Here is a 20,173-nt window from a genome sequence, read left to right as displayed (position 1 = left end):
CCCCAGAGCCTGCACCCCCAGCTGGAGCCCTCCCCTACCCCCTCCTGCACTCCAACCCTTGTCCCAGTCCTGAGCCCCCTCCCACACTCCGAACCCCTCGGCCCCACCCCGTCATATGAATTTTGTTATTCATTCCACACATGGGTGGGAAAAATTAGAGGGAACGCTGATCTGGATGAATCCATGGAGGAAAAGTCCATCAATGGCTGTTAGCCAAGATGGTCAGACATGCAACCCCTGCCAGAAGACAGGAGTGGAAGGCGGGGTGGATCAGTCCATAGTAGCCCTGTTCAGTACATCCCCACCTCCCAAAGTTCTGGTATGGACCACTACTGGGGACAGGATACCGGGCAAGATGGACCATGGTCTGACCTAGGATGGCAACTCTTATGCTCTTATGCCAGTACAAGGCAAGAAATATATAGCAAAGACTGAAACTTAGACTTTATATTACACCATGGATAGCTGTGCCTGGGGAATGAAACTGACATGGTTCACTTTTGGGAACTCGGAGAACTTTACGTACGAGGCACCTACTCATGCCTAGGGACAATCATTAGAGTCAGTGATGATAATTTAGTAAAGTCTGAATTTTCTGACTTTTGTCAGTTTAAGACCAACCTTTTCTCTTATTTTAACATAATTTTAGTGTGTAAAGTTTGACATATTACACTCCTTAAATATCCATGTAGTAATTCTTCAGACATCCATTAGCAAACAAAACTGTCTTTCTTTATATCCACACAGCTCTTTTCATAAAACTGCATTAAAATGGAAGCTATGGATTAGAATCCCTAAGACATATGACATCATATTACACCGAAACATGAAGAACCACCTAAGGCACAACTCCTCCTGGAGTTTCTCCTGGGGTACACCTCTTTCAATGAAGCTAAAACGTAATAAATGCGATTTTACCCAATATACTTGATTCTTAAAGAATTAAATAATAGTTTGGAACCAGTACTGTCTACATCTAACACATCAACAGTGACATGGGGGGTAAGCACAAAAACATGACATCGCTATCTGTCTGCATCAGCATTTTTCTTCATAATTCCACATTGCACTACTACCAGTAGAGTTGCACTGATAGGGCACTAGTGTAAAGAGGCCATTGGCGATATCACTATACTATTTAACACTGGCTGCCAGCCTGCATTTGTGCTACCACTAGTGATAGTACACAAGAGGGAAATTCGAAGAAAAATGCTGATGATGACAAAGCCCTGAAAAGCATAAAAAATAAAAACACAAAACTGTAAAAGCCAAAAAATGAAAAGCTGATTTTTGGGTAAGCAGCCTCTGATTTAAAACAGGAATAGGAAAGTTAATGTCATGTTGCTAGACAACAGTATACTGATAAGGCAGGTCATCTCCTTTCTGAATAAGGTAGAAGAGTGTTCTGATTTATTTTGCTAATTGGACAAATTCTGTGTGCAATGCGTGTGTTTTCATGTGAAAAAAAAATATGTATCTGAATGCTGTTTAGGTTTTCAAACCAGAACACATTTATTGCACAAAGAATTTGATCGGACAATGGGAGGGGGGATATCAAAAGAGCTCTGGGCCTTTAGGAAGGGAAAGGAACTCTGCACTAGCATTCTATCAACATGATGCCAATTCTCTCCTTTTCTTACCCATAAGACATCTCTAATTGACTTTTCATTTTGTTTTTTCAGTCTTCCAGAGGTTTGTGTGTTAGGCCTCTTGACCATACAGGAGTATTAGATCCCCCCCGCGCACGTGGCTGTCACTGTTCTGGGCTGCTGACCATTTGGATTTTTAGTACAGGATCCAAAATCATACTCGCTACACTCTCAAATGAACTCACACAGGAAAATGATAAAAGACAAAAATACTCTATCACCTGTTGGTGAACACTTTTCACAATGCGATTACTCTCTATCTGATCTACCAGTCCAGATCTTCAAAGGAAACCTGCACAGCACTTTCAAAAGATGAGCTTGGAAGCTTAAATGCATTACTATGCTAGATACTAAAAATCATGGCCTAAACAGACACACTGGATATATGCAAAAAGAAAAGGAGTACTTGTCGCAGCTTAGAGACTAACAAATTTATTTGAGCATAAGCTTTCGTGAGCTACAGCTCACTTCATCGAAAGCTTATGCTCAATTAAATTTGTTAGTCTCTAAGGTGCCACAAGTCCTCCTTTTCTTTTTGCGAATACAGACTAACACGGCTCCTACTCTGAAACTGGATATATGGTTTATCACAAAAATTTGTAACCCACAAACCCCTTCTATTTGTCCTATGACTGCAGAGGTGTTAGTGGGCCACTCTACCTTGAATGGTCCCTTACAATGTGTGCTAACTACTTATGCTAAACCTGTTCCCCCTTGCATTTTGCTGTGACCAGGGAGTACCTTTCCAAACCCAAAGAAGAGCGAGCGCTATGTGGCTCGAAAACTTCTCTTTTTCACCAACAGAAGTTGGGCCAATAAAAGATATTACCTCACCCACCTTGTCCCGCTACTTACAGAAAATGCACATTAAAGTAGCTAAAGTTATAAGAGTGCAAAAAGTATAACCCTCCCCAAAGATTTCTTATTTTGGGGTGAAATTTGTAAAATAAAATAACTTCTTGTTACAATCTTGATGCCCAGTGCATGTCAAGTTTCAGCTTAATTAGTTTTTATGGTCGTACTATGATCTCCTGAAAACAGGTTCATAAGGTAAAATCTGAACTGTATTTAGTTCTATCTGGCACAGGTATTTACTAGCTCCATGTAGTTTTATACTTGATTAAAATTAAACAGGAAGTTTTTTGTTATTATGGTCTTATACTTTACAATTTATTACCAAAATATGTCTTTATTTTGAGACCAGTTACACAGCGTTCATTAATTGTAAACCACTGCAAGAAATATGTGAGATCATTTGAGCTGAAGTGGCAGTTTTCACACCGATGGAGTTGTTAGGGCATCTAATTTTAGAGCTACAATGAAACTGTCTGGAATACCCTGAGGGAACACTACTTCAGCACTTTAATGAGGTTATACACAAAGAGAGTTTATTAAGATAAGAGATAGATGTTCATTAGATCAGTAATATGATTACAGAACATGCTGTACAGGAAGGGGCCATTGGGAGCTATAGGCAAGATGATTTAGCAAACATTATACAAAAGCAAAACAGCATTATTATACTTATTACTAAATATGCACACTTTAAAATAACATGTACTACATACCACTATCTTTTGGCTTTAAAAGTAACTTATAGACTTTCAAGCCAAGGAAAAACACATTTTAGGAAGCACTGTTCTCAGCTCACTTTAAATAGTCTAATTGTCAAGAAATCGAAGGCACCATTCTGAAATTTTGTACTTAGGACAACATATCTATTTCCCTTGCAGTTTCTTCATGCAATTCCACCAAGGACAACCAGCCAGTATTCAGCCCTTTGGACTTCAAAGTGGGTGCATACTGACACAGGAGTTTATACAAATTAATAAAAAAGTGATAAAATTTCAAGCAGGATCATGGAAATTATTCCTTTTCTCATTGCTGCATACTGTACAGAGAAGAAAGCTTTATGTCCGGCCACAAATAGCTAACATCTACCAATAAGTAGTGTCTGAGAACTGTCTGCATTCATAAGAAATGGGTGGTAGTCTATATATGTTGATACTCTTTCTGCTGACATTTTTGATGCTTCAGAAGCAAATGCTTTCCAATGTTTTGAAATGGAAGCAACAGCACAACCTTACCAACTTGATATGCTGTAAGAGGGACAGAAGGGAAATCAAGCATCCCCAAAGAGATAAAGACTGTATTATGGGTAGTTGGGAGAGAATCTATTCAAGCCAAATGTTAAAGAAAAGCCTGTTCTGTCTAATCCACTCGGTGGCTATCTAGGTACTTATATGACCCTCATCTCTGTAGAATATGAGCACCACCCAATTCAAAAGAAAAACAAAAATATTCCCTGCCCCTTTCTGTAGGGATAGCTGAACGGTGTAAGAATTTTCTTCTTTTTCTTTGAATGTATGGAACACTTATTGAGGAAATGGATTGACGGTACATTATCCCTTGCAATTGGAGCTCTCTCACTTGGCAGCCATCACAAGCTGCCTTTCATGTGCTAAGGCAGACCAAGAATAAGGATTTATGGGAGCCTAAGTAAGGAGAAAGTTAAGTTACTTATTTCAAACTGAATTCCAAATTAGAGGCTCATTCTTGGCCTGGCTTGATAAATTTTTATTTTTGGAGGTGTGTTTATATCAGCTTACTTAATTTAGAATAGTGGTAATAGTTAACTCATGTAAAAACAACATCACATTAGTATAGCCAAGACCAAGGAGATTTAGCATGATCTACTGTACTGCATAAGTGCCAGTCCTATTAATTAATGCTTCCTCCCAGTTTTGGAAAGATTCTGAAGAGCAGTCCAAATTTTAGTGAGTATTATGTTTGCAAAAGCAATGTTACATCAGTTTTTCCAAATCATGCAAATATTTGGACTTCATGAGGCATAACTAACATCAGAATAGTCTAAATATTCCATTTGGTAATTTCTGCAAATCCTACAAACTACAGGTGGAATAAACAATTACAATTATTTTTAAATACAGAAGTATTGGACAACAAAAATGTAGGTGGAATTGGTTTTTAAGCAATACACTTACCAAGAAGAATCTAGTACTAAATGGTCAATCTATTTTGCTTTGATTCATCAATTAAGGACAATACTGATCATGGGATTAAAAGCTGAATTTTCTATATTTGCAGTATTTCTGCATGATGGATTTTGTAATTATCTCTGTTTCCATGTTCTTAAGAACTGAGTGGTTTCATTTACATGCAGTCTGGGTGTCTTATATTTGCTTCCGTGTGTCCTAAATGATGGACTAAATAACAATTACAGAAGGGAAAAATTGATTCTAAGTTTTTGACATTTTCAAGTTTAACTCAGATTGATTTAAGAGGGACTATTAAGTGAACTAAGCATATAAGAACTTGGCTGAAAAAATTAGTCAGTGGGGTGCGAGACACACAATCATCTACTTGAAGAATTTAAATACCAGCGAGGAATTGTTCAAGGTAGCCTAAGAAGTTGTAAATATTGTAGGTGTAACGGGATGAAAATACAGAACAGGATGTCAGGCCCTGCAGGTCTCACATCTGGGGCTGTGGGGGTCCTGGGAGTCATCACACTTCAATCCTCCACCTGGCAGCTCAGATACAGCAACTGGAACCAAGGTTCATGAAGCCCAATAGGGTCACAAGCCCTGCCTCTATGTTCTGATTGGCCAGAGCCCCTATTAAAGCCAGAAGAAGAAACAGGACATTGTCTGTACAACTGGGCTTCACTCTGCCATGGATCGCTGGTCTGGCATTTATCTGTTCCTGCCTTCCAATCCTGACTTGGCTTGACTCTTGGTAACTGACTCTTGATCCCTGCCCTTGGTTTGTCCCTCGATTCTGATCTCCTGGCATTCTAACCTGGCCTGATTCCTGGCAATTGGCTCCTGGCCCCTTGGTCTGCACCTGACATTAACTCCTAGGCCAGGACACCCATGCCCCGGCCCTGGGACAGGGAAATATAGGTTGACTATCAGGGAAAATGTCTATCTATCAGACTAGGTTAGTCTCCTATGGGAGATGGAAGCTGTGACGTTGCACTCTATATGATTTTATGAAAGTATGCTGATGAGTGTGAATATCATGTAACTAAAATATGCTTCATGCAAAAGGTCTCTTGTAAGGTATCATTACAAAGCTTAGCTACTGAGTGCGGTCATCCTATTTGTATAAATGTATCACTCTTGCATCTGAAACTAGAAATATGAAATATAACTCTGAGGGCCTATTGTAATTATGCAAAGTGTGGGCCATTAATGGTGGTTTGGAATCTTGATGGCTCCCATCAACCAGGACAATTGACTGTGGATGGCTCTGTTTACAGGCAGGCCTTCCTGTGAGTCAGGCTGGGAGGAATGAAGGCTTGGGGTCTTACAGTGACATGTGATCATGTCACCTGAACTGGAATCCATCTTTAACCTGGTGTTTTTCCATTGGGAAGGAGGGGTGGGAACCCAGAGGGACAAAGGATTCCCGCCTGAAGCAAAAGATATATAAGTGGGTGGAACAGAACAAGGGGGCAGCCATCATGAGAAATCCCCTAGCTACCACCTGAGCTGGAACAAGGGCTGTATCAGGGGAAAGGATTGTGCCCAGACTAGAAAGGTGTCCGGTCTGTGAAAGAAACTTATTGAAACATCTCTAAGGGTGTGATTTTATCTGTATTCAGTTTTTATTACTGTACTAGACTTAGACTTGTGTGTTTTATTTTATTTTGCTTGGTAATTCACTTTGTTCTGTCTGTTACTACTTGGAACCACTTAAAATCCTACTTTCTGTTTTTAATAAAATCACCTTTTACTTATTAGTTAACCCAGAGTATCTATTAATACTTGGGGGAGGTGGGGCAAACAGCTGTGCATATCACTCTATCAGTGCTACAGAGGGCGAACAATTTATGAGTTTACCCTGTATAAGCTTTATACAGGTTAAAACAGATTTACTTAGGGTTTGGACCCCATTGGGAGTTGGGCATCTGAGTGTCAAGGACAGGAACACTTCCTAAATTGCTTTCAGCTAAGCCCACAGCTGTTAGGGGACATGGTTCAGACCCTGAAGCAGACTGGTGTGTCTGGCTCAGCAAGACAGGGTGCTGGAGTCCAAAGCTGGCAGGGAAAGCAGGGGCAGAAGTAGTCTTGGCACATCAGGTGGCAGCTCCCAGGGGGTTTCTGTGATTGAACCCATCACAGAAGCCTCACCATTTGGGCTATTTAAAAATTAGAGTGGAAAAAGCAGGAACTTGTACAGGGAACAAACTTGCATTGGAAGGTAGAATGAAGAAGATAATCTACTAGGTCTTTTAATCTCTTCTAGGATTTAAAGTTTTGTTCTCTGTCTTTAAGAGTTGCTACCATAGGTACATTTTTTAAAAGAACTTGACAGGAGTTAAGCCTTGTTTTTACTTTAAGTGGGATGGATAATGTGACCTGCCCCAACTCCAATATTAGCTCCAAGTATGTCAATATTCTCTTACCAATAAGTTAAATTCTGATATGCTTCTCTTTACAGTTTCACAGCCAAAGATCACTGAGACACGGGGGACAGACAGTTAGGTGGGGAAGCAGGGAAGTTACAGGATGATATGGTTCATCTTAGACAATCTAAATTGCTTCTGAATGTGTACTCCATCTCTGTCTGGAACCATGCATACCTACTGCCTCAAGGAAAATAAAATGCTGTACATGTGCATTATGTAATTGCTAAATGGCTTCCAATGTTGTTTCTTTCAGGTCACAAACCTCACTGAGGACAACGTCTTTGCCAAGTTTGAATCTGAATTTGAGATGACCACAAAACCACACCCACAGCCTTTGAAAGCAGAACACATTTTCCCCATGCTCGTAAAACTCAAAATCAATTCTAATTTATAACAAGTTAAAAAATTCAACTTTAAACTGTGACAAGGATGAGAAAATTCAACGAAAAAGGAACATTTCTGAAAAGATTAAAAATGACTGAAAACAGGAATGCAGTGGCTCTTTCAACCTTAAATACAGTGGAGCTATCATGGCTCTATAGAATGGCTCATAGCAACATATACACTCATCAAAAAACAAGATGCTAAATTCTGCTAAATATTATATATAAGAGGGTATATTTTTGTCAGTGTTTAGTCCTATAAACTTTGTCTGTTTAGTCATTTGCATTGTATTTTCCAGGTTGCTTTTGATTTACAGCTTTAGTTAACTATGATTAAATGGATGACTCTCTGTCACATTTGATTCCAAAATTTTAATAGTTTTTAACACGTCTATTGTTCTTGAAATGTTGAAAGTTTGATGAGTCAGCAAAGTGGATAAGCAGGTAAGTATGTGGCAGAAGAACGAACTATTAAAGTTCTTAAGAACTTCTTAAGAAAACAACCCATGGGATTAAATGAGAGGCTACAGATAACAGGGAATCAGGATGAACCAATACACTGAAGAACTCAGAGAACTAGTCAAGGTGGTTCGCAAGTGGGGAGATGTCCAAGGAATATACCAATAGGCCAATAGGAGAGAAAACAGGAAAAAGCAGTGGCGAAACAAGATGATGTTTGTGGGGTGGTATTCCCTGTCTACCATAAGGGATATGTAAGTGGGAATAAGGTAGTTGCTAAGTACCCAAGAGATTATGCAATGTTCACCATTTCCCACATAAGAAAGAATAAATGTAATGGGCCTGGTTCTGCAAAGATTGTTTGGTAATTAACTTCTCATACATTTTTTCATGATTTCTCCGACTTGTGATAGTTAAGCCAAACTGAGAGGGATGCTGAGCTGCATCTTCCACTGCAGCCAAATGCTTTGTACCTACGAGGATCTGACCCTTCGTTACCATGACTTCCTCCATGACTTTCTTCAAAATTTGACAAATGTACAGCTATGATTCACAGCACTATTATCTCATATAATAAAAGGCCCACATTCAATCATGTGTTACTTAACTACTAGTAAATGTTATCTTCAGAGGGGTAGAAATGATAAAAATAATCTGTAGAATTAAGGTCCAATTCAGGCCTTGGGCTATACACAAAGGTGCATACTTCAAAAAATATGGCCAGAAGTCTTTAGTCATGTCCCAGAACCAGTGGAGTTCGCAGTCTACACCCTCCAACCTCCAGTTAAAGGATGTAGTTTACAATGTCAGTGGTACCCCCTTATCTCCTACTCACACTGCTCTATTAGGATTAATCATTATCCCTGGAACATGTAATGGGTGGCTGTGGGCTCACTCCTGGGCTGACATGATTGTGTGTTAAATGCTGCTTTGCCAGAGATAACGTATGCCAATATCAGCACAAATATTGCTTTTAATTTTATAACAAAGGGTTCAATACAGATACCTTTACTAATAAGCAATTGATACAAAGTTCAAAAGAAAAAAAAATAGATGAGATAATTTACATAAACCAATGCAATTATGCATTTATGTTAAGAACTTGCACCTCTCACACAGGATACAAGGGAAGATTTATCACTGTAAAAAATTTTTTTTCAAGACTCAAAAGAATAAATACGCATGGTTATGCTTCTTGATTTATATATTTAAAACAGCAAATACCAAGCCACATGGGAAACCATCTTCAATAGATCAGAATATTCAGAATAGTGGAACAAAGTAAAGCACAGCTGTAACTGAGGATGCTCTGATGAGATGTGGAGGAGGGTGGGAACATATCAGTACATGCTAACTATACATCTTATTCTACTCTTTAATTAGAAAGTTATAATAGACTTCCAGGTGGTATAGACTGAGTAAAGTGTGGCTACTATTTTTCTGTTCTTTAGGGAGCTAATGAAATTTAAGTCTAAAGGTTAAAAAAGTAAACATTTGTCTATCTCCAGTTTTGCTTAAAAAGACATTGTGAATCTGTTTAGTTTCAAAATTTACCATATACATAGATTTTTAAATTGCTTAACAAAATATAAGGGTTAGAATATTATGTAATCCAAATTTGAGCACTCTCTGATTTTTGTTGTAGGGGCTTGTGTGGGGATTTCAAAAAGCTTTTATCAATTGCTGGTACAAGTAAATCCAGTCTAGGTAATGTCTATAGACAAGTCTAGTACAGAAAATTACAAAGAAAGCATCTGGTAGAATAAAATCAGGTCATCATTAATGTCTGGATACATATAGATTTGTTTAGCCGAGAGTAGAACCTTTTGCCTAAATTCTTTATCACAAATGTTCAAACGCCAAATAGAAATCAGATTTGAAAAACAAAGAAAATGGAGAAAGGAAGGGATCAGGTACTTCACTGGAGTCTAAGTTAGGATTTGGCATTTACGCATGAGTGGTTACAGTGGGGACAATCCTCCAACAGAGCCCCTACGAGCACTATAGACAGAAGTTAGACCCAATGAGTGCTAGCTGAGAGAATGTTATTTATCCTGTCCTGAAGAAACTGCAGACCCTAGGACAGGGCTCATCTTAGCCAAATTCCAGTAGGACATGTGCTGCCTTTTTCACTTGGGGGGCCTGGAGACAAATCACCTGGAAAAGGGAGGGCTTAGCACCAGGGTGAGACCCTAATCCCTGCTCCAGTCTCTTTTTGCCAGGTAAAGGGGCTGGAGCACCATAAAGGGATCCTAAAAGCCCTTTATCTGTCCAAAGGAAGATATCCTTGGGGTAGGTGCTGTTGTAGGATTGACCTCTGAAGACCTCTTCACAAGCCCTGGCATAGTGGGTGTGCTGGGGGCAGGTCATAGCACACAGCCCCAGAGAGACTACCATAACTTAGACAGTGCTCTGGAGCTGCTTAGGTTACATCAGGGCCCTCTCCAACTTCTAGAGCAGTCTAGGGTAAGGAGATTACAAAGATGGATTAACCCTCCTCAACCCTCCTGCTGTGCTGCTGTCACAGAATCTAACCCAGACCTCTTGCTTCTGATTGGTTCCTTGCTGCCTGAATGACACTACAAGATAGGAACTATACATCTGCATATGTGGAGGTTAAGAGCCCAAGTCTTGAGAGTCTCTGTTTTCAGGGCGATCTTAATGCCACCATGGCTGTGGCCATGCCTCATGAAAGTAGTTTCAAAGTACGTCACTTCATATACTCCATATTTCCGGAACATGGTGCATGATGTGCTATCCTTCATGAACTGCTCTAAGGCATTACCTGGCATGGATTCCATGGATTGCAAGTAATGTAACCTTATCATGGCTAACTGGCATGTCCAGCTGCAAAGCATTAGTTTCACCGATTCTAGATGCAGTGGCCAATGTCCTCTCTCTGCTCTGACATATATCATTATGTCTTGGTTCAGGGTCAGGGGTACTAACAAGCTATATGGCTAACACAGATACTAATACAGTCATACCATGTGTACCTCCTAACTAACTACGTTCCATAACAAAATATCAGTGTGACATTTTCATTAAAAATAACTGAAATTCAAGGAAAGTGATTTTATTGTCACCTGATATACGAATCAGGAGGTGGGTGGTAATACGTGCTCATATTTCAAAATGCTCAACAGTAACAAGGTGTTGTGAGGCAGTTTCTTTGAATTTAGGGTCTTGAAATTCAAAGTGCCCTCAAAAACTTGTATGGACATTAAAACAAGGTACTGCCAAAAACTTGCATTTGGCTACCAGACTAGAGGAGTAATTTCAACTTTAGTAACATTCTAAAAGACTTACAAACAAGCAAGCTCTTACCAGCTGAATAAGCAGGCTAATTAGGTCTGTCAGGGGTTTATTGATAAGCAAAAGGTCTTCAGCAGCCTGGGTGTCCCCTCCTGTGCCAGATTTCTGTGCCTTAATGTGACAAGGAAAAATAAAAAGGGGTCTTGGTGAGTGCTCAGCTTTGAGAAACAAATAAGGTCCATTAGGCAGTACAAATTTGAATGGAAGTTCGAAGGAGGTGTTCTTATACTCCCTTTCCTAGTTAAGTATTCTGAGATCTCTATGAGAAGTTATAGTCTGATTGTGTCTGTAACAATAAGCACAAAGCAAAAGGGACTCATGAGGTCACATCCACTCTAAACCGATTTAATATGCTGACCTACGTGACATTTCTTCAGCAAGATACATACCTACTATATGTATAATATATATCTCTATGAACTCATAATAAAATATGTCTATCTACAATCTATGTTTTTTGTATATATCCTCTCTCCACACAAATATATGACTTCTTTATTTTAATGTATAATAGTTCACTGTAAGTCTCCAAAGATCACCCTCTATTTTATAAGAGATGATTTTAAATACAATTCAAAACAAGAAAATCAAGATGATTCAAAAGTTAAGACTTCCACTCCTGCCCTCCTGACTTGAATTTCCAAAGTGGAATGATGTAGTGGAATTTTAACTTCAGGTGCTTTACTACTTTTAGAAAATGCCTGATGAATAAGATTCCACAGGGAAATGGTCAGTAGTCCTCTGAAAACACTAAACATAGAAGCTTGGCCCTTTAAAATACAGAGGCAGATTTTTCTCTGTAGCAGCATTGGAGAAAACTAAGAAAATCAGATTTCTGGTACCCAAAATAAGTTCTCTAGACTGCCAACTAGTCATTGGCTACCAAACTTCAGAATTTAAGCCTTAGACTCAGTCAATAATGGTTGACACATGTAAATGAGGGCAGAATTTGGACCTACGTATATCGATTTCAGTTGCATTTCTCTCTTTTTTTTTTTTTTTACCAGACTATGTAATGAATCCTCTCTTCTCCTAGATGCTTATATGGAGTCCTAATAACAAAATTAAGATGTCTGTACACCAATGCAAGGAGCCTAGGTAACAAAATGGAGGAACTAGAGCTACTGGTGCAGGAAGTGAAACCAGATATTATAGGGATAACAGAAACATGGTGGAATAGTAGTCATGACTGGACTACAGGTATTGAAGTGTATGTGCTGTTTAGGAAAGACCGAAATAAAGGTAAAGGTGGTGGAGCAGCACTGTATATCAACGATGAGGTAGAATGTAAAGAAATAAGAAGTGATGGAATGGATAAGACAGAGTCCGTCTGGGCAAAAATCACATTGGGGAAGAAAACTACTAGAGCCTCACCTGGGATAATGCCTGGAGTGTGCTATAGACCTCCGAGATCTAATTTGGATATGGATAGAGCCCTCTTTAATGTTTTTAATGAAGTAAATACTAATGGAAACTGCGTGATCATGGGAGACTTTAACTTCCCAGATATAGACTGGAGGACGAGTGCTAGTAATAATAATAGGGCTCCGATTTTCCTAGATGCGATAGCTGATGAATTCCTTCATCAAGTAGCTGCTGAACCGACTAGAGGGGATGTCATTTTGGATTTGGTTTTGGTGAGTAGTGAGGACCTCATAGGAGAAATGGCTGTAGGGGACAATCTTGGTTCAAGTGATCATGAGCCAATTCAGTTCAAACTGAATGGAAGGATAAACAAAAATAAATCTGCAACTAGGGTTTTTGATTTCAAAAGGGCTGACTTTCAAAAATTAAGGAAATTAGTTAGGGAAGTGGATTGGACTGAAGAACTTATGGATCTAAAGGCAGAGGAGGCCTGGGATTACTTTAAGTCAAAGCTGCAGAAGCTATCGGAAGCCTGCATCCCAAGAAAGGGGAAAAAATTCATAGGCGGGAGTTGTAGACCAAGCTGGATGAGCAAGTGTCTCAGAGAGGTGATTAAGAAAAAGCAGAAAGCATACAGGGAGTGGAAGATGGGAGGGATCAGCAAGGAAAGCTACCTTATTGAGGTCAGAACATGTAGGGATAAAGTGAGACAGGCTAAAAGTCAAGTAGAGTTGGACCTTGCAAAGGGAATTAAAACCAACAGTAAAAGGTTCTATAGCCATATAAATAAGAAGAAAACAAAGAAAGAAGAAATGGGACCGCTAAACACTGAGGATGGAGTGGAGGTCAAGGATAATCTAGGCATGGCCCAATATCTAAACAAATACTTTGCCTCAGTCTTTAATAAGGCTAATGAGGATCTTAGGGATAATGGTAGCATAACAAATGGGAATGAGGATATGGAGGTAGATATTATCATATCTGAGGTAGAAATGAAACTCGAACAGCTTAATGAGACTAAATCGGCGGGGCCCAGATAATTTTCATCCAAGAATATTAAAGGAATTGGCACACGAAATTGCAATCCCATTAGCAAGAATTTTTAACGAATCTATAAACTCAGGAGTTGTACCATGTGATTGGAGAATTGCTAACATAGTTCCTATTTTTAAGAAAGGAAAAAAAAGTGATCCGGGTAACTACAGGCCTGTTAGTTTGACATCTGTGGTATGCAAGGACTTGGAAAAAATTTTGAAGGAGAAAGTAATTAATCATATTGAGGTCAATGGTAAATGGGACAAAATACAACATGGTTTTACAAAAGGTAGATCGTGCCAAACCAACCTGATCTCCTTCTTTGAGAAAGTAACAGATTTTTTAGACAAAGGAAACGCAGTGGATCTAATTTATCTAGATTTCAGTAAGGTGTTTGATACTGTGCCACATGCGGAATTATTAGTTAAATTGGAAAAGATGGGGATCAATATGAAAATTGAAAGGTGGATAAGGAATTGGTTAACAGGGAGACTACAGTGGTCATACTGAAAGGTGAACTGTCAGGCTGCAGGGAGGTTACCAGTGGAGTTCCTCAGGGATCGGTTTTGGGACCAATCTTATTTAATCTTTTTATTACTGACCTCGGCACAAAACGTGGGAGTGTGCTAATAAAGTTTGCGGATGATACAAAGCTGGGAGGTATTGTCAATTTAGAGAAGGACCGGGATATCATACAGGAAGATCTGGATGACCTTGTAAACTGGAGTGATAGTAATAGGATGAAATTTAATAGTGAGAAGTGTAAGGTTATGCATTTAGGGATTAATAGCAAGAAATTTAGTTATAAGCTGGGGACGCATCAATTAGAAGTAATGGAGGAGGAGAAGGACCTTGGAGTATTGGTTAATCATAGGATGACTATGAGCCGCCAATGTGATGTGGCCATGAAAAAAGCTAATGTGGTCTTGGGATGCATTAGGCGAGGTATTTCCAGTAGAGATAAGGAGGTTTTAGTACCGTTATACAAGGCACTGGTGAGACCTCACCTGGAATACTGTTTACAGTTCTGGTCTCCCATGTTTAAGAAGGATGAATTCAAACTGGAACAGGTACAGAGACGGGCTACTAGGATGATCTGAGGAATGGAAAACCTGTCTTATGAAAGGAGACTCAAGGAGCTTGGCTCGTTTAGCCTAACCAAAAGAAGTTTGAGGGGAGATACGATTGCTCTCTATAAATATATCAGAGGGATAAATACCAGAGAGGGAGAGGAATTATTTAAGCTCAGTACCAACGTGAACACAAGAACAAATGGATATAAACTGGCCATCGGGAAGTTTAGACTTGAAATTAGATGAAGGTTTCTAACCATCAGATGAATGAACTTTTGGAATAGCCTTCCAAGGGAAGCAGTGGGGGCAAAAGACCTAGCTGCTTTTAAGATTAAACTCAATAAGTTTATGGAGGAAATGGTATGATGGGATAACATGATTTTGGCAATTAATTGATCTTCAACTATTCATGGTAAATAGGCCCAATGGGATATTAGATGGGGTGGGATCTGAGTTACTACAGAGAATTCTTTCCTCCGTATCTGGCTGGTGAATCTTGCCCATATGCTCAGGGTTCAGCTGATCGCCATATTTGGGGTCGGGAAGGAATTTTCCTCCAGGGCAGATTGGAAGAGGCCCTGGAGGTTTTTCACCTTCCTCTGTAGCATGGGGCACAGGTCACTTGCTGGAGGATTCTCTGCTCCTTGAAGTCTTTAAACCATGATTTGAGGACTTCAATAGCTCAGACATAGGTGAGAGGTTTATCGCAGGAGTGGGAGGGTGAGATTCTGTGGCCTGCATTGTGCAGGAGGTCAAACTAGACGATGATAATGGTCCCTTCTGACCTTAATATCTATGAATCTATGAATACTGACTATTCAAATTGTGCTCAGTCAAGGAACACTTATTCTTTAACAACACTTTCAAAAATATTTGATCCCTTAGGAAAAATACACCAAAGAAACACTATATACTTTACATATTTCCCCTCTCCCCCTCCCCTTTGCTCTGGCCATTAACATGAGAAAAGGATTTTTTTCTGATTTACATAAAATCCCCTGCTTTTGTACCACAAAAGGTACTATCTAAAGTCCAATAAAAAATATTACCTTGTGACTCTCATATCCCGGGACCAAAATGTCTAAAAAATACAGCAACTGATTTTATTGATTTTTTTAGTGGGGAATTCAGTATAGAGGATAATAGGAAAGAGGCTAAAATTTTTTACAATGGCCTTACTTTACCCAAAAATAGATTCCATACCTGTAAAGTTAGGCGGATGATGTTTGCTGTATATATCAGCATGCAATGCAAAATGTCAAGCAAGGACAGCAACAGTCCATTAGCTGTCTTGATGTTGCTTTTATCATCCACTTCTAAATACAGAGCTGAAGTTTCTATTAAGAGATTACAAATGTGATGGACCAGTCCTAAGCAGACAGAAAAACAAAATAAATAACACATGGTATCAGAAAAGAATATCAGTTTGGAAGGTATCTGTATATAAAGAATAATAGCTCACTGGAAAGTAAGAATTTCATATGCTGAATATTTATCAAATGCTCTTCTTTTCTCCCTCCACTTTTATAACTAATATTTTAAAATATAAGATTTTAATTGAGCTCTGTCTGTGTGGAGCAGCTTGCAAGACTGGTGCCTAAACTGTTAAAATCAACCATTATAAATGCTTTGAAAGTCATATAGTATCCACTGAATAAACAATTAGTAGTTACTTTAAAGCAATGCATAATATGCTGGAATATATAGTCTATGGACAGCTATTGTTTACAGAGCCCTTCCTAGTGGTTAAGAGAATTAAGTGACTTACCTAAGGTCAGACAGTGAATTACTAGCAGAGTTGAGAATGGAACCCAAAGTCCCCGGCAAACTGTTAATCCCATTTCCTCCCCAAAATGCTGTGATTTGTAAAAGGGAACAATACCAGGTTTAATGTGAAATATATTTGGTATAGCATTGTACTTTTATAATCGAGAGAAACATGGAATATTACTCTGGAAAACTGCCAATATTTGCTTGACTAACACTAATAAGACTCTCCTTGAAAATGCCTTTTTTGCTTTGACATTTTCTTTCTGCACCTCTGGAATTTCATGTTGCTAGTCAAAATACCACTTCACCTGGCTCATATAAACCATAAATCAATGTATGTGTCAGGAAAAACAAACACCCATACTAATCAATTTAAAATAAACAAATCAATTCAGAATCCTAGCCACGTTCAAATAAAAAGTGACTGAATTAATTATCTATCAACTTTCAAAGTAATTTCTTTTAAATTAAAGTTTCATAAAGAAAGATATGTTATTCCTAGCTGATGAACACAATTATGTTTACCAACAGGGTCATCTTTAAGGTGGTAATGGAATTTCATCCAGGTTGAAACTTGGGTTCATGTGCTAATGCTGCAGTAAATTAGTATGGAGATACTGTACTGTTAGAGGTGTGACTCTTCATATGAGGTGCTAATCTGAGGTCCTTTTTCCAATTTTCTGGTGGCTGTCCAGGATAGAGTTAAACATTTTATAGCATCATTGAAAGAGAATAGAGGACAATCTCTGTGTCCTCTCTTCGGAGAATATTTCTTAATATTTCCTCTCTTAATAGAAGAAGTTTATATACTCATGGCTTTGTGAGCTATTGTTGAATGCATAATAGCTATTGTATTTGGTCACTGCACAGGGCAGGTGACCATGACAGACAGGACATCTCTCTCTTTATTTAGTGAAATGGTTTGGGATACTATCTTGAATATGACAGGAATTATATGAAACCAAATTCTTTTTTATGAAAGCAGAAAAATATCCTTGATTTCTGAATTTGGCTGATGACTAAAACAGCTTTCATACGAAAAGAAAAAAACCTGAATTTATAAAGTAGCATAATCATTTTAGGTATATTAAAAATTGAGAGAGAAAGAGAAGAAAACTGATGACTATAATAAAGTTTTAAAATAGGCCACATCACATCTCCTCAGTCAAGTTTTGTATACTTTGGAAGTAAGCATATTTTGTTGCACCCATAAAAGCTCAACAAAAACACACAACATGATCAACTAACCAATCAACTTCTGAAACAAACTGACTGCAAAAAACTACAACAAACAATAAATTAATACAATTAAAAACAAACAAACAACAGCCCTACACCAGAGTTTTACCCACAAACAGTAAAAAATTACAGGGATTCCACAACGTCCACTAAGGCCTTTGCTATTGCTATTAATTTTACATGAAAAGCACTCAGTTACTATGGTGATGCACTGCACTATTGGATGGATCAATGGAAAGAAAGAAAGAAAGAAGAAAGAAAGAAAGAGCAGCATTTTTGATGCACTAGTGTAGAACTAATGGAAATGAGTAGGCACCCTAAACGGCTATGGAAGAGGCCAATGAAGTGGCTCTCTGTCCTGCAACGTGAAAGGGATGTGGAGTGGGCATAATGAGACACTGGTATTGGGTTCACACAAAACAGAAATCCAGAAGGGTCAAACCATTCACGCAAAGGATGCTACAGGCCCTAGTCCAGCATTTAGGGAGTTAGCCTGGGATTTAGGAGACCTAGATTTAGTTCTGTGTTCTAAAGACCTTTGACAATCTGGCCGTTATTCTCCATCCCCCAATTCTCTATTTGTACCTCCCAGGGGTGATGTAATGACAAATGCACTAAAAGGTGAGGGTGTTCACAGACACTACAGTAATGGGGCCACATAAGTAACCAAGATAGATACGTTGAAATGTCAATTTGCAGGCCAACATTGTTGGTGAGAGGTTTTGAAATGTCCATATAATATACACTACTGTGGCTGACTATTAAAATGGTATTTTAAGGCCTCCCTCAGCCTTATAGCTTCACAATTATTTTTTCCAATAGCTTGTGTTTGGCTGTTCAAATTCTGCAGACAGCCAGTCCATCTTGCCCCTCCACCCTAGTGGTAGCTTCTCCCTCTTTGCCTCACGGACACAACATGCAGCTACAACAGTGTAAACAATTACCTTTCAGTCTATCAAAAGAACATTCAACAGTCATTCTGCACTTGCCTAGTTGGCAGCTAAATCTTTCCTTGGTGCCACTGAGATAGCAAGCGTTTGGCTTCACGAGCAGAGAAGCAACGGCTAGGATGGGTCCCTTAGAATCACAACTGGCATTCCCACATCGCTGGTAGTAACATGCTGGTTGGGGAAGAATGTCCCTGCTTGCAGCTTTCTGAAAAGTCCTGTGTTCTTAAACATGTGAGTGTCACGTACCTTTCCTGACCAGCCCACCTTGCTACCAGTGAAGCGACTCCAGTGATCTACTAGTGCTTGCATAACTATGGAAAAGTATCTCTTTCAGTTGATGTACTGTGTGGCAAGGTGGGCTGGTGCCAGAATAGGGATAAGCATGTCATCAATTTCCCCACCACAGTTCAGGAACCCCACTGGTGCAAATCCATTCACTGTTTCCTGCACATTACTGAAAGCCACATTCCTTTGTAGCAAAAGATGCTTAATGACCTTACACAGTAGGATGACAACAGCTCCCACTGTGGATTTTCCAACTCCAAACAGACACCCCATTGACTGAAAGCAATCTGGCATAGTGTAAAAATCTCCTGTCAATGCAGCTTTCATTTTGATGCCTTTGTGTTGAAGGTCTGGGTTCATCCAGGAATGTATCCTTTTGCATCCAAAAATTGTACAGCTACTGCTCATCATTTCAAACCTGCATTACTGTGTGATCCTACTCATCAGTGTGCGTTTCTTGGGTCCAGAAGTGGCAATTCAATGTGTGGAGCTGCTCCATGAATGCCAGCAAGAACCTGGATTTTTTTTTTTTTGCTGTGTCCATCAGCAGCCAGTTACTGTGTTTGAACATCTCCACACCCTCCTAGTTGCATTCCTGGTTGTAGTAGTACTATTTCAAGTTCTGTAAATAAATGAGAATTGTGCATCCTGTGTTAGCAACGCTCATGAGGGGGGCATGGATCAGAGTTCACATCACACTCCCTGACAGTATCCTGCCTGGGGAAGCTAATGATCCAACCAGTGGACCAAATTCGGTGATAAATCCTGGTCACATGCCACCTGAGGCATGGTACGCATGCACTAAGAAGAACAACGCTCACAAGAACTGCATTGAGCTGTGCAGGGTCCATGTTTCTGCTAGAGCGATGGCAGAGAATGAAAAAGTGGCTAAAAATGACTGTGGGAGTTTTAAAAAAACGGCATGAAAATTATGGGATGGAGAAAGTGGCATGGTGGAAATTTGACCTTTAGCTCCCAGAAACCCCTGGGTGAATCACTGGTATCCCAGAAAGCACTGCAAAAATGTCCCACAAGATATTGAGCTGGACACCAGTGCAGGGCCCTCTAGGATGCCTACCTGTGGTGAGTATGCACAGTGAAGACGAAAGCACCCAAGTGTGTACTTGCATCAACTGAACTTTGTGGTATAGACATGGTCTTATTCACAGGATGTGGGGGTGTGAGCGATGGGATGGAGTGCAAGGGTCAAGAA

General features: G+C 39.4%; 1 protein-coding gene across 1 annotated transcript in view; it reads right to left on the bottom strand.

The window, feature by feature from the left end:
- The window catches only part of ULK4 (unc-51 like kinase 4), a 397,461-nt gene that overhangs the window by 63,770 nt on the left and 313,518 nt on the right, over nt 1–20,173 (bottom strand). Inside the window, exons 33-34 of the mRNA XM_077811124.1 lie at nt 15,920–16,086; nt 11,256–11,354 (exon numbers count right to left, since the gene is read on the bottom strand). Coding sequence (XP_077667250.1) covers nt 11,256–11,354; nt 15,920–16,086 — 266 coding nt within the window. The remainder of the gene's footprint in view (nt 1–11,255; nt 11,355–15,919; nt 16,087–20,173) is intronic.

The sequence above is a fragment of the Eretmochelys imbricata genome, chromosome 2 (genome assembly GCF_965152235.1).
Source record: "Eretmochelys imbricata isolate rEreImb1 chromosome 2, rEreImb1.hap1, whole genome shotgun sequence".
NCBI classification, from domain to species: Eukaryota; Metazoa; Chordata; order Testudines; family Cheloniidae; genus Eretmochelys; species Eretmochelys imbricata.
Note: the sequence above shows the minus strand (reverse complement) of the source record. Positions and strands in the feature narration are given on the sequence as shown.